We start from the raw sequence: 15,127 nt of genomic DNA on the forward strand, positions 1-15,127 counted from the left end.
TTAATTTTAAAGACCTGATGGAAGAAATAAGATGTTGGTGTTAAGCAGGTAAAAGAGGGTAATGAATTTCACTTTTATTTTTGTATTTATTACAGTCACTCAAAACCAACAGGCCGTGACTGATACCCAATTAATAATCCATGGGCCCAGTACACGAACAAAGTGAAAGAGCAATTATCTATTTGTATGTCTTTTCATACAGTGAAAATCTTACAGTAGCAAAACTCAGCACTGCCAAGGAGACAGGCTGTCTACATGTGAAGTAGCACAAGTCACCAAAATATGGACAAACTGGCTGCAATCAACCTGATTCAACTTACAGGCTCCTGTAAATAAGAGAGGTAGTGAATGATCACATATGTGGAACTAACACAATTGGGACACAAATTAATGAAAAGATTTTTGCAGGAGGAAAAAAAAAAATGTGATGCAGTGGCCACAGACAGTACTGTGGTAAAGCTCTGCCATGGAGAAGCAGATTATTGTCAATCTTCAAAGTTTATTTGGACGTTGGGTGCACATGAAAAGCCTGTGTGTTCCACTGAGCATGAAAGTCAAACAGAAGCATTTATTTTCAAAAAGGACTCTGCCTTGGGAGCTATGCAAATATATCAGGGTTTTAACACACCCCTTTTTTCAAACCTTTAGAATCTTTTCCAAGTCATTTTGGATTGAATTAAAATTATACATATAAAGATAGCTGGTGTTATTTCTTGTACCCTTCTACTGACTCGTCCACAAATGTTACTGACCCTAAGGAGGAGCAACTACTACAGTCATACAGGGCGAGGAAGGAGAGCATGCAGAGCCTGCAGAGCCACGGTTTCTCCCCTACCAATTACATTTCTTTGTAGTTTCTCTTTGCCCATACAGTAAAAGATTCAAAGGTATTAGGAACAGGAATAATTATATGAAAAGACAAATTCTGTATGCAGACAACTTTCAACTGACTTCAGAGACTTTGGCTTTCACAGTGCTACATGACTCAAAAAAGTACAATGTGGATTTTGTTCAACCTTTTCCAGAGGAGAATTTTCACTGAAGTATGTAAAGGAGTGGTTTGTCCATGCCATTTTCAAATTACCCAATAATTTAAATTCCCTAATAGAAACAGATGGAAATGTTAGATTCCCACAAGGTTTTTTGATTTTCCTTGAAATATTCTGCTTTGCTACAGATGGATGAAACAGAAGATATACCAAACGGAGGAACTACTAAGTTTTCACTCTAAACAAAAACAATTCATTTTGATAATGCTGAAGATTTTGTCTCATCATTCAGACTCACGGTAGAATAACTAAATTTGGCAGATACTTTCTGCAAAATGCCTTGTCTTTATTAGTGCTTTTATGTGTTATCAAACACAAAAGAAAATGAAGAAAAAGAAGTGAGATATATAAAGCTATATCTTCATTGCAATTAAAAAAAAAAAAAAAGATTTTTACTCGGGTACATTATTCTAGCACTATGCCAGGTACAGTGGTAAACAGTGAAGCCCAGTCAGTCTAATACGATGTAAAATCTTAGTGGAAGCAAAGCACTATGTTTTCTTATTTTGATGTAGCTTGTTCAAATCAGCTCCAAGTAAGAGATATATGCCTGGCCTTGACTGGCTACACAGATATAAAAACTACCTGGGTCCTGTCTCCACCAGGACTGTACCCAGAGAAAGCTGGACTAACTTACCTTTTATCATGTTAAAAATGAGGATTTTTAAATCTTTGTACTGAGAACAAAGCCTAATACATATAATAGCAGTGGAAGCCTGCACAGTGCTAGGTTCAAGGACATAATTTCTTCATTCTTTGTTTTCGTCATTTGTTAAACTGGGGCAACAATTCTTTTTGCTGTGGTATTGAATAATGGCCTGCTCTGCTAGAGTAGAAATAAAAGTAAGTGAAGATAGTCTTTGTATTGATGTGCTGCCTGTCTTGTTTACGACAGAAACTATTTTGTTTTTAGAAAGGAAGTGTTCTAAGAAAAGCTTTTATAACAGGTTCAGAAATATAAAAGCCATTTCAGGATGAGGACATCTCTATCCTTTATTTCGTTAGGCCTTGAAAGGGCTTTTTAAATGTTAACAGCTATGACTGCCTTCCCTCAACTGATGCTCCCTTCTCAGCAATCCTTTTGTTGACATCTCTTTTTTTGCTCTTAGCTTGTCTCTCCTTCTTCCCAACTCCTTAAAACAAAACTTAGCAAGAGCTTGGAATTGAACTTTTGGCAGACATCATGACACTAAAACATACTGAATAAGTATGTTGCATAAGTCAGATTTCAATTAAAAAAAAATCTTTCCACACCTCCAGTGATATACAGAATATTTTCCACTCTTCTCAGGGGTAACCTCTATATATTGCACTGACAACTACTAAGCAAAGCTGGTTAGAAATCAAGAAGCATTTTAATCTTAAAATATGCTGAAAGAGATGAAACATTTTTGAAACGCGAGGGCAATGCCCTGTTTCCATTTAAAAAGAAATAGAGCTTTCTGTTAAAAGGAAACGTAATTTAAACTGTGCACTTAATGTAGGTGTGTGTGTGTACATATGATATGTACTTTTTTTTTTTATTTCAAGCTTAAAAAAAAAATCAGTAGTTGCCTTGCTAAGCTTTCCTACAGTCAAATCCTGGCAGCATTCCCTGTCTCACAGGGATAGGTACTTTGAATATCAGAAGTTCATTAGTAACAATTAAAAATTCTACAGCACTTGAGAAGAGGTTGATCCTATTTTATATGCCAAAGTCATTTAGCACATTATAAATTACAGTAGTCCAATTACACTGTAGCTAATATTTAGCAAGTATACATTGCTTTGAACATACTGTGCAACCATTAATTAAGTCTAAAGGCTGGAAAGGAGATACATTGTCCGCATTTTGTAGATAAAGCAGAAAGGTGAGATATGCCGAAGGCCACTTGTTCTTGGGCAGAGCCAGGACCATTACAGGAGAAGATTAAGCTCTGCAACCAAGGCAGGTCTGTCCTGTCTCATTACTGCAGCTCAGTCAATGACTGCACGGCAAAGACATCCTTATCACATCACACAATGAAAAAAGCTTTCTGGCTGTCAGACCTAGCTGTGCTTTAATCTACCCTACCTCGACAAAGACATCTCAAATATATATATATATTATTTTTTTTTTCAAAGATTGTACATCAGATTCTTCAAAGATAAAACTACTTCTGCCAGACTTAGTTAAGCTTCTGTTTTCCCATACCTACCTATCCTAAGTTGTTGTCTGCCTGGAAGTTTTTATTGCTGAGGTTCAAAACTTGGAATTGGACTGGTGCAGAAAATCTTCATTAAGGTAGTTTTTTTTCCTGTAACAGGGTTGGTTTCCCTCCACCCCCAAAGATGGTTCCCATCCAGAGACTGGAGCTCACCACCAAAGCAGAGTTATACAGAAAAGCCTGAGATGGTAACTGTACATAACAGTGCATAACTGTGTCATCTTATTGGTCATTACACCACATCACAGTCTCACTGTATCGTCTGCCTCTCTCTGTTTACCATTCCAACCAGAAGCCTTTTCGCTCCTCCCTACTGTTCCTTAGCTATACCGATGGACAGATACTTAATCCAAGTCTGATTTCTGCGTCACAGCCAGTTTCTACTCCATCACAAAACCTGAGCTCCTGTGACTGGAATGCTAATTTCCGGATAGTCTCTTCTGAAGGACTATGCACAGAACTGTGGAAAATTCACACAAATGTTGCCCCGCATCCTTACCCACTGTTTCGTTTATATACTCAGTCTCACAGACACTCAAGAAGACATGCTTCTTCTTAAAAGCCAATCTGTCTTGTTATCCTGTGAATCATTATATTTTTCAGTTGTTCAAAGACTACAGTAAATACAACACTGGATCTTAGCATGACAGGATTTTCTTAACTTTGCCCTTTCTTACCATTTTCTATTTATTACTGGAATTAAATCTAGCTCCTTAGTCTCACTTCCTCAGAATTATCTGTAATATCTCCATAAAGATAAATAAAACATTTGCATAATCAGTCTTCTACTGAGACAATCCACATTTTTGCTAGCAGCCTGATTACTCCATTTTAAGTTCCCCCATATGTAGACGGATGCCATATAATGCTAGGGATATATCTGTTTTGTTTGTGTTTTTTTTTTTTTTTTTTAATTAAGGTAACACTTTTCTGCAAAACCAGAGCATTTTTATCCCAAACGAGCAATAAAATAAGAAAGACAAATATTTATAAAATCCCCTTACTAAAATGTCATTAGCACATCTTATTCAAAATGTAAACAAAACACCAAACCATTGCAGCCATATAAACAATCATATATTTCAGTCATCCTGAAAAGAACTTGAAGTTAACTGTAACCCACAACTTAGACCCAATTAAAAAAACTCATTTCAACTTCAGCAAAGTCTGATATTCTTGCACCTTTTTTTCCAATGGCAATCCTTCTCCATTTGTCCCGTAAGGAAACCACAACCATTAAGTTCAAATTTTGCACTTGTTTTTCTTAAGGAACAGGTCTTTTAAACATAGTAGTACACAAACTGTAATAAAAGCTTAACTAAAAAAATAGAAAAGATACAATTTCACTAGTATTAGATTACCACAATTCCTATTAACAGACTAAAAATGCTGCTAGATACTACAAAAAAAAAAAATACTGATAGTGATGTTATTTTTTACATTTTGTACCCCTTCCATGAGAAATTGTTTATTAAAGTACCAGAATTTCAATTAAGCCACAATTACAATCATTATATAATTATATATTGAGATACATTAAAATGACATTAAAGTTGTAAATGCAATATTCTCTCATATTAATGCTCCCTTCTGCTCTTTATCATTGTCAAACAACAATTATGGAAGTTTTAGAAAACAGGCGTAACAGCTGTGCCTTTCTATTTGATTTTGCACACTCGGGTAGTACAATATACGTGAACATGAATTTTAAATATTATTATCCTAGTGTTGTTTTGTATAAAAAATAATTGAAAATAATGACAATCTACAAATATCTGTAACTAAATCTACCTACCCAGGAGTGGCAGGGCTCTATCAGCACATCTCTACATTACTAGATCTGCTGAGCTTTTGTGCTCCGTCTTCCAGAATATGTTCTTATTAACTCTTCTTTCACTGTACTTCAGTCCTACAAAGGAATGATGGGTGACATCTGAGTAACAAGGCTCAGGAAAAGTGTTAAAAAATATCCAAATGACCAAATATTTTAAATGCCATACTCAAACAAAGAAACAAAAAGTGCATCGTAATGACATGTTCTTAACCTCCTCTATTTTTCCTCCTCTGTAAAGAAGATATTCATAAAGACCAACTTAACTGAGAGCAGGTCATCCTTTAAGCACAGAGATTCCTCTCACAGAGTCAGAGCAGAAGCCTAAATGTAGAAGCCCTCTAGACTTCTACAGGAACTTTTCATCCACTTGCAAGGAACTGAGCACCCTTTATGAGATAAGTTGTCCATCAGCATCTTTACACCGTGTGCAGACCCCTGTGTTATGGGCTCTTCACCTTTAGTCAGTCCCTGCAGTGTGGTCTTCTGCCTTGCAGGTGACTACACGTGGTGTTTGCAGTCATAACCTACTTCATCCTGCCTTGCCTCTAACCTTCAAAACCCCAAAATTTCCTTGATCTAGCACAGAGATAGAGGGGTGAGGGGGCAGACTTACTGCCTCAAGCCTGAAATGTTTCACTGTTGTAGTGACAAAGAAAAACAATAAAAGTGCAAATAACAGTTTGGGAATAGAAGAAACCAAGCCAAAACAAACTACTAAAGACAAGTGGATGCAATGAAACGCAGCTTAGATCTCTGCAAGTCAAAAAGAAGTTCAGACTCACCCCAACTACTGAGAAGAACAGCAGATTTGGGGCACGTTCTGACTATCTATACTGTACGTGCACACGTGAGAAGATTTGGGGGTACAGCTATAGATGAAAAGTTTGTGGCTGAAATGACTGCACAAAGACAATGTGAACACACAGACTGAAAAACATTCAAAAAAGACCTAATTAAGACTTTACCTGTTTAGCTCTTTCACTAAACAAGAAAATTGCAATCACTTGTTTTGAACCAGGTGTTAAGGAGGTTTCAACAGGACTGAGTACATTCACATGTATTCACTGCTTCTTTCATCCGGAGCGGTTTATTTCAGTTCTGTTTTGAAAACCTGTAACCAAACAACTTTAACCCTAAGCTGCAACGTGACCTGGCACACGGCGCTCACACATTTCCATATGCACACTTGGACCTCCTGGCGTTGGCTAGTCTGTTATAGCTCTGCCGTGTGGGCAAGTCACTACGGGACGAGGATATTAAAACAGAAGGGGGTTCTTAACGGCAAGTGCGAGAGCCGCTGAGGGGCCGGGCGGCTGCTGAAGTGACCCGAGAGCTGGAGGAGCGACCCCGCCCCTCAGTCCTCGCCCCTCAGAGCCGGGAAAAAACGGCCCGCCCAACGGCCCGCCTCGTGCCCGCCCAACGGCCCGCCTCGTGCCCGCCGAACGGCCCGCCTCGCGCTCCTCTAACGGCCCTCCTCGCGCTAGCGCTCGCGAGCACACCCCATCTCCCCCGCCCCCCGCCAATCAGCGCGCAGGGCCGTCCCCGCCGCCGCGGAGGCTTCTGGGCCTTGTAGTCCTCGCCAGCGCGCTCCGCGCCGCGCAGGCCGCGGGGAGAACTACACGTTCCGGCTCCCCCCGCGGCCGCCCCGCCCCGGGGCCGCGACCCGGCGCTGTGGGAGGGAGCGGCTCCGGCGGCAGGAAGGCGGCGGAGGGGCCCGGACAGCAGCCGCGGCCATGAGCTCGGCGCGGGACTCGCAGCCTCAGCACGGCCTCAAGCGAGCGGCCTCGCCCGACGTAATGGGCGCGGGGGCGGCGGGGGGCCGGGGGCCGGGGGCCGGGGGCCGGGGGCCGGGGGCCGGGGGCCGGGGGCCGGGGCCGGGGCCGGGGGCCGGGGCCGGGGCCGGGCGCAGCGATCGTGTGCTCCCCGCAGGGCTCCAGCAGCTGGGAGGCGGCGGACCTGGGCAACGAGGAGCGCAAGCAGAAGTTCCTGAGGCTGATGGGCGCCGCCAAGGTGAGGCCGCGCCGCTGCGTTAAAGCACCACGGTGTTAAAACGTGCCGCCGCCACTAACCGTGACGCCTGCTTAAATGCTCAAAGCACCCTGCCGTCTAACGCCACTTCGTGCCTCTAGGGAGACACTTGCTAATGAGTGACTGCTTAGCCACTGTATTGATGAGCACCAGTCCCAAAGTGGGACTGCGATAGGATGCGAAGGCTGAGCATAATGTCAGAGACTCAAAGGGTGAACTGTTGGAACCTGGATTCGCACTCCTCTGGTGTTGCTATCGTGTAGTTTTCGTATCAGATGGTCACCATCTTTCCTTATCTAGCATAGTAGCATGGCTTGTCTTTGGAGTGGCAAAAAACAGGGAAGAAAAGAGACAGCTTTGGGGTGTGGGAAGAGGAAAGAATATCTAGTTGTGGGGGCTTTTTTCCAGAAAAATTCAGTGAACCATAAAAATGAAATGAGCTTCATCAATGGATAGCAGTAGCTAGCTAGCAAATCGTACAGTCTTAGAGTTGGTTGTCAAGATTTGATTGGAAATGTTTCCCACTAGAGATTTCCAGAATGTTGGCAGAGCTGTCAGTGCCTAAAGCTCCAAAACAAACTGCATTTTCTTTTAGAAAGAACATACTGGCCGCCTTGTTATCGGAGACCACAGATCAACCTCTCACTTCAGGACAGGTCAGTTTATCCAACAGCTGCTACAAAGTTGGAAATCAAATGCTCACTTAAGAACATCCCAGAACTTTGAGCACGGTCAATGTCGCAGGGAGGGATTTCAGGTTTTGTGGCTGAAAGTGAAGACAGATCCGTTTGCGAAGTTGGTAATTTCTCGTTAGAGTACTGACAGTTTCTCTGACCGCGCGCATTCACCTTCTGAAGCCCAGGGTCAGAAAAGTACTTGATGGTCAGTTAAACTTGTGTACGAATGCCTTGTAAACCAGGGTCTGCAGGTCCTTGTCGTATTTTCTTATCAAAATAAGAAAGTAAAGTGTTATTGCTTTTAGTACCTAGCAGTATTACGCTGCTTCTGTGTTGCCGGGTATGGATATCCACACCTCTAACTCAGTGTGTGTGTTGGGGGGGAAGAGAACAACAAAAAACCAAGATCGATTTCTCCTCCAACCTGATTACCTATTGAATGGAAATATCTCTACCTTAAAGCAGCGAGATAGAAGAGGGGAAGATATGCAAGGTCATCTTGGAATTAGCACTAATTTGATGTTATATAACATACAACTCCTTATCAGACTTGCTCAGTCAAAGTACACCAAAATGAAGCTGGGCTGGACTGTCTGACAGAAGCTGTAATAAAACTGTATAGAAGAGCAACTGTCAAGAGGTTCAGAAAACTTATTTCCCTGTTATGCCCCACAAGTCATTTTTCAATTGATGAAAAATGGTGGGCAGGCCAAAACACCAAGGGAAGCCTGGGGATTGTTTCCAGGCTCTGCTATTAGCCTGCAGAGTGACTGTGAATCACCTCCTTGGACCTGAATTTCCTAGGGTGCTGCTTCTTAAGGAATCATAAATACTCAGAACTGCATTGTTATTAGCAAGAAGTGCTGCTTTTTCACAAAAAATCAGGACAGCTATTTTCTTAACACTTTACTTCCTTTTCCAACATAAGGTTTTCCTCCTCCTAGAGTAACAGATGGCTCTACCTTCTAAATGAGGAAAAGTTTGTAATATGCTTTTGGTTTACAGTGATATAGGTTAAAAACTAATGTTGTAGAGCTTTTTGCGGGGAAGATTTAGAGGTTTCTACTTTTCACAAGAACAGAGGATACTCAACTATTTTGGATCATATTTTTCCCCCCAGTAGAAATGCTCCTTTATTTACTTACACAAACAAGTAGTACTAAAGGGCATGTAGAAGTAGTAGCTCGTGTTCTGTTAACTAGATAAGAAAATTAGTTTTCCTGTTAATTCCTAAAGGTGGGCAAGAGTAAAGAGTAACTGTTCCTGATAATTCAGGCTGCATGAAATAATTTCAGGTGCAGCTCTATAAACAAGAGTGGTAGTATTGTTCTAACTGCTAATGCAATATATTAATTACAGTTTAATTATGGTAATCGTGTGCTATACAGTGAAGGTCAGAAACTTTGTCCTGGCTGTGACATGTTGCAGTACTGGGGGGAAGCACAGAAAAGTCATACTGGTTGCACCTACCTTGTTGAGTAGAACATGCACTGTGCATGGTACATCTCTGTCTGAAGGCGTCAGGTCTTAGGAACATACTGTCCCATCAGACAGATGTATCACAGCAGTTTTGCTTGCACACTTGATAACACTGCTTTTAAATCTGAATGGTTTGTATACAATAATACCCAATCCAGTAGTTTCTAAGGAAGGTGGCTACATTTAAACTTTTTCACCTATATTGTGATAAACTTTGAAAATCTGGTGACTTTGTGTAATTTGATGTCTTTGTTAATTTGAATGAACCATAACCAAAGTACACTGGACATGCAGGGGAAGAAGACAAGAAAATGAATGAAGAACTGGAGTCTCAGTACCAACAAAGCATGGACAGCACCATGTCTGGACGAAACCGGCGCCATTGTGGACTTGGTTTCAGTGAGGTAGTAAGTTAATTATTTCTCTCATGATTTGGCTGCCACTTCAGTGAGACAAGATGATACATGGTTTAAAAATCTAATAACCATGCATTGTGGTGAACTTGCACGGTTTCAGTTAAATGAGAAACTCACTGGAGTCGCTTGACCCTTATTTGTGTGCGCTGTTGTGGCCACGTAGGTGCCTGGAGATGATGGATGCTTTCCTTTGTTCTGAAAAGTGCTATGACATACTCCATAGTAGTCAAGACTGATTAGGACAAAGTTGCAAATATATTAAATGAGTGTTGTCACGGAATACATAAAGGGGGGGGGAGTAACCATCTGCATTGTCACAGAGAGCTAATTAATCTGTTTTGGCTTCTTGCTGCTGTGAGGTGCATACCTCCCTATGGCCCTGAAAACTAAGCAGAAATAGAGGGGTCAGAGGAGGGAAACTAGTGCTTCAGTGGGTTGACACCCACCTGGTCTTGTACTTGCAAGGAATTACATAGGGATGAGCAGAAAGAGAAGTGTGACCAAAAAAAAAAAAAAAAACCACCAAATTGGGTTATTAGGAAGCTGTCCTTATTTGCCAGTTGACGTCTCTCTGTTTTTTTTTTTCCTCCCGCTGGCACCTATTATGGCATGAAAACATGGATAATGTTTCCAGAGAGAGTAAAACAACTCGTGCTTAGAGTTCTTAATATTAAAACATGGACGCATTGCTCCTTAGGTGCATGAACAAAATTCAATTTTTGGATCCTTCTTTTTAGCAGTAGCATTGGATTACTTCAGCACTCCTAACGCTGATTTGTAATGCTGTGCTAAATTTATTTTCAAAGATTAGTCATGACTAATCTTTGAAGAATTCTTGATGATCTATCAGTTAGTGTCAGCGTGTCTCATTCCCTGACAAGCATTTAAGTGTCATTGTGTACCCGGTACGCAAAAGTAAAGAATTACAGAAGTGATGGAAACTGAAACTTTTCAAACTCATTTAATGCAGTCTTTAGGGTTTCTGCTGTAACGAAATAGGAAAGTGGCCGAAGAATCTTTGGCTGTTACAGTCAGTATTGTTAACCAGTCGAGTGGGGTTCCTTTCTGTCTAATAATTTGTGTATCAAAGACCTGTGTTTAGCAAGCTAGCCCACTTTAGAACTAATACGAAAGGAGCCATTTAGCACAGCCTTCTCTCTGGGCACATCTAAGAGCCACAATGGAGTTGCCAGGAAATAAGGGTTTATCTGTCTCATAATCTGAACTTCCAGTTTCAGGAAGGTGAAGAAGAGGCAGCTGGACACTCCTCTGAACACGAGAGTTCAGAGGACTCCGAAAGCGGCTCTGAGTCAGAGCAAGACGAGTCTGCAGAGGAGCTGCAAGCTGCTGAAAAGCATGATGAAGCTGAGGTTCCAGAAAACAAAAAAGAAGCGAAAAACAATTATAAGATGATGTTTGTTAAAGCTAGTGGTTCATAACTGCAGATGTAACAGCTTTGTATTTAAAGTACAGTAAGCCTTATTGTTACAGTGCAAAGTGGAGGACTGCTACAGCACAAATCTTTGTATTATGATTTTAAAAAGACCCTGTTAGATGACAAAAAGTAGTACTTGCTTTCAGTTGCCATGGATAATGTTTTTATGGGCACAGTGAGACTCCTGGTTTTTGTAAAGTGTATAAAATACTGGATGAAGAAATAAATTCCTTTTGTTCCTGCCCAATCTGTACTATATGTTATCTAAACTACCCTTCCCTTTATTTCATGCCAGAAAAGGAAAATTCCTGTTAGTGGCTTCTTCAGTTAGCACCCTAGTCTTGAATTTTTAACTATAAGATTACATGTGAATTATTGGATGTTGCAGTAGTTGTAAAATACCAATATCAGCACTATTTTGTGATGTGCTAGAGCTTTAAACAATGATTTTGTCTATAGATGCTAGTGTTGACAGGGCTAAGAACAGAAATCGCTCACTTTTGTGACAGCATTAATCACTGTATCTATCTGAAGTCCTACAACAGCTGTTGGGAAAAGATGGTTTAGAAATGCTTTATACAGTAGGAGATGAGTTGCTTCTTTTTTTCAGTTTATAATAATGATGGGGAAAAGAAACTGCAGGGAGGGTGATTTGTAGTCCTTTATACCTTTCACTAGAAAAAAAGTGATTTTGTATGATTGGCACCTGGTTATAACACTAAGCTGTTATTTTTAATAACACCGCCTGAGGAAATCATTTTACTTTGAAAGAGAAAATATACTTTAATAATGAAAAGGATATAAAAATCATTTAGCTCTTTAATATAGAGAGTACAGAGTTTCATGCGAGCCTTTCTTCCTTTCCTCGCCATACACACATCACTTGGATGTCTATGTAAATTACCACAAAAAGGTTGTACCTTTCAAGTAAAGCTGATATGCTTAAAGAGTCAGGACTTCTAGTAACTCCTTCCAACAAGACTCAACCGTATCCATTCCTTTGCAAATTTATAGCTTGTCATACTAAAGTAATCAGTAAAATAACAGAACTTTTTAGACTTAATTTCCTCATGAATGAATGAGCTGCCTCTTTGCTGGGAGGACAGAACAGCAGACCTGTATGTGTAGTGCAGCTTCATTCTCGTACAACAGTGTTTCAAGAAACACTCCAGATGGTTGTGGGGAATTTTCCATTTCTGTGTGCTATTTATTACGTGCAGATAAAATTTGCAAGCCATGTGGCTTACATGAAAGCAACAGTATGTGCTATCGTATAGGTTTATTGAATAAACATAAACAGTGCAGCATCAATTGTTGGGGGAGGACTTGGAATAAGATACACTATGGAAAAAAATAAAAGCAATATGACTGTAAATAAAAAGTTTAAGGTAGCTATTTCGTTATAGTTGTGCTTAATCCCAATTTATTAAGTCATTAACTTTTAAGAACTTTGAACAGCAGCCACTCTCAAGTTCAGCAATTTGTACTTGACTTGTATGGATTTTTTTTTTGTTTTTCCAATATTCCAAGATTCTAATATGTAGGTAGAAATTAAAGTTGCTTGTACATGGTTAAGAAAAACCTCTCCATGACTTAATTTTCCTAAAGACGGAGCAGCTACTGTCTAAGACACTTAAAGTGTCTAAGACACTTGAAAGCACACAAGTTGATGAACTGTTATTCCTATTTGAAAGCAGGCTTTGAACTCACACTATATAGACAACTTTGCAGACAACATATTTTCATAGAAGCCTTTCATATCTTCATCAAGATGTGGCTTTGGCCAAGGCCTAAATTAATGGAGGTAGGAAATTTGAGAAAGATGCTCGGGAATAAAAGTATAGGCATACCTGTGTTGTTACCAGATCTTTGGGATTTTTTTTCCTCAATTTTGGATTTTATTTTTTTCCACTGAGCAACCTCATTGCAGAAGAGGCTGTATCAAAAGTGCCAGCCCAGACATGTCCCATTTCTGTGAGATCCTCAAGACAGAAATCAGACCAACGAGGCAGTCTCTGCCTAGGTCACGCTCTCCCCTCCATCCCCCAGTCAAGCTGATTGATTAACTCTCCTTATCAGACTGAGATCAGTTTCCTCCTATTTGGACACTCTGGCTACATTTAAACCAACATTTCACTTTTAAAGTCTTTTAGATTTGGCTGCTGCCTACTATTTATTGCCTCAAGCGGTGTGCAATCACAAAAGTGCAGGCTGCAACATGGTGCATATACACCAACCTGCCTTCTCTGTCCCAGCATTGAAGCCAGCGCTGCTCATGCAACTGTTTCTTCTGCAGCTGCTCAGCATCCACAGGGCTCTTGTGACTTAACGCCACCATGCATCTAGACAGGGGCTCAGAAAGCGATGGAATCCACCCCTGCAGGCCCTGCTGCTTTCCCACTAGCCTTGAAGGAAGGGCGTATTAAACCCTCACCTGTGGGGTTTTCTCCACAGTGCAACCAACCTGGGAAGACCCAGGAAAAGCAGATCCCACTGGTAGTCCCCACATGGGCCTCTGCCTACAGAACAGGCTGCCACAATGAGCACTGCCAGGGGCCTCTTCTGCCCAGCTCTGCCCTGAACTGACTGCAGCCTCCTGCCTCATAGAACAGATTTAGGCATCAGTCCCAAATACAAATAAATAGTTCACATAAGAATAAAAAGTAAACTGAAATTAGGCATTTCTGATAAAAGCTGTTACCAGGAAGAGTCAGCACAGTGTAGCTTCCATTCCCGAAGTGCACAGCCAGTAATATAGTGAACATCTGATGAGGTTTGGTGCAACGCATTTCTAATGCTGAACTAAGACTAACCTGCTCAGAACACAGTCATACCCATTTCTGTGTAACACATATTATGTCAGCACCTGCACTTCCATCTACGAATCAGCACCGCTAAGAAATTTCTTCTATGCTGAGAAAAGCTGATTTAGTTCAGTGTAAATTCTGCAATTTTTAATTCAACAGTCAGCTTTAGCAATATTTGTTATAAAAGCACCAGGATTAGTGACTTACAGCAGCAGCAGAGCACTTTCAGCTCTCAGCAGAGAGAGAACTGAGACGAAAATCAAGATTGTGTTTTGGTTGCTTCTGTAGTTAGTTCTCTGCCTTTTCAGGCTGATGTGGAAATTGCTCCCAGAGATGACAGCAGAACACACACACACACAGATCCTGAATCAAAGAGGCCAACTGCATTTGTCTTTTCAAACACGATTTGGCCACTGAAATTCCTCAACTCAAAGACCATCTCAGTAGAAAGGCAGAAGTCTGCCCATACTTGTACATGCCTTTGGAAACAACTGAAGAAAGATCTGTCACAGAGCAACCACCACATCTGGTAGAGGCTCTAAACCACACTGACACTTCACCTACACAAAGGTTAATGCAGGCGCAGTACCAGCATTTGGCTTTCGAGGACCGAGAACACCTGAGCAGGTGGGAAGAACTGGTGCGCCTGTCCCCCCTCCACCTGCCCTGGAGCAGGGAACCCCTCATGAGTACCATCACAGCCCCGCTGCCCACAAGGCCCTGCACTCACAGAAGAGGATGCTTCTAAGCCAAGTAAAAAGGGATCTCTATTCTCACCATCGTACAGGAATTCTTCAAGGCCAAGAAAACCTGATCTGTAAGGTGCCCTGTACCTTTATGCAACTGCTTTACAGTTTACTCTCCTTTTTTTTTCCTGAAGAGGAGGCTGACAACTTGATTCCTGAAAGCACAATTTATAGGCCAGCTTCAAAGCTATAGGTCCTTCTGAGGCACTGGTTGGGGAATTCACATCAAAGATGATGTGCACATGTTGTTCTGATGTCAGAGAGGACGGCTGGCAGAAATCTCTGTGGATTTACTACAGTCCCCAGAACAGGGATTAAATTATGCACTGAAGCTGCCTCTGTAAACTGCAGGAGACAAAGAGAATAAGTGGCAGTGCAATATCTCATAATCAAAGCCTGGCACAGTTATTTGCATTGGTCTCTTGCAAACTGTCAGGGGATTAAGAGAAGGGACATGTGTCAAGGTACAC

At 41.2% G+C, this 15,127-nt stretch overlaps 1 protein-coding gene across 1 annotated transcript; it reads left to right on the forward strand.

Annotated features, from left to right (window-relative positions):
- The first annotated feature begins 6,703 nt into the window (after nt 1-6,703).
- Nucleotides 6,704-12,495, forward strand: LOC308196636 (small acidic protein). Its single transcript, XM_080595900.1, has 5 exons — nt 6,704-6,862; nt 6,999-7,079; nt 7,693-7,753; nt 9,548-9,657; nt 10,902-12,495. The coding sequence occupies exons 1-5, from the start codon at nt 6,803-6,805 to the stop codon at nt 11,106-11,108; spliced, it is 519 nt and encodes a 172-aa protein (XP_080452026.1). The 5' UTR covers nt 6,704-6,802; the 3' UTR covers nt 11,109-12,495.
- The last annotated feature ends 2,632 nt before the right edge of the window (nt 12,496-15,127 follow it).

Source organism: Anser brachyrhynchus (assembly GCF_964034855.1).
Source record: "Anser brachyrhynchus genome assembly, chromosome: 5".
NCBI lineage: Eukaryota > Metazoa > Chordata > Aves > Anseriformes > Anatidae > Anser > Anser brachyrhynchus.

What these genes read in the sequence shown, in the direction of transcription:
- LOC308196636 (XM_080595900.1), top strand. Translation starts at nt 6,803, where the DNA reads ATGAGCTCGGCGCGGGACTCGCAGCCTCAGCACGGCCTCAAGCGAGCG. An exon ending in AGCGAGCGGCCTCGCCCGAC is followed by an intron (nt 6,863 to 6,998) that starts GTAATGGGCGCG and finishes TGCTCCCCGCAG; the next exon opens with GGCTCCAGCAGCTGGGAGGC. An exon ending in GGCTGATGGGCGCCGCCAAG is followed by an intron (nt 7,080 to 7,692) that starts GTGAGGCCGCGC and finishes ATTTTCTTTTAG; the next exon opens with AAAGAACATACTGGCCGCCT.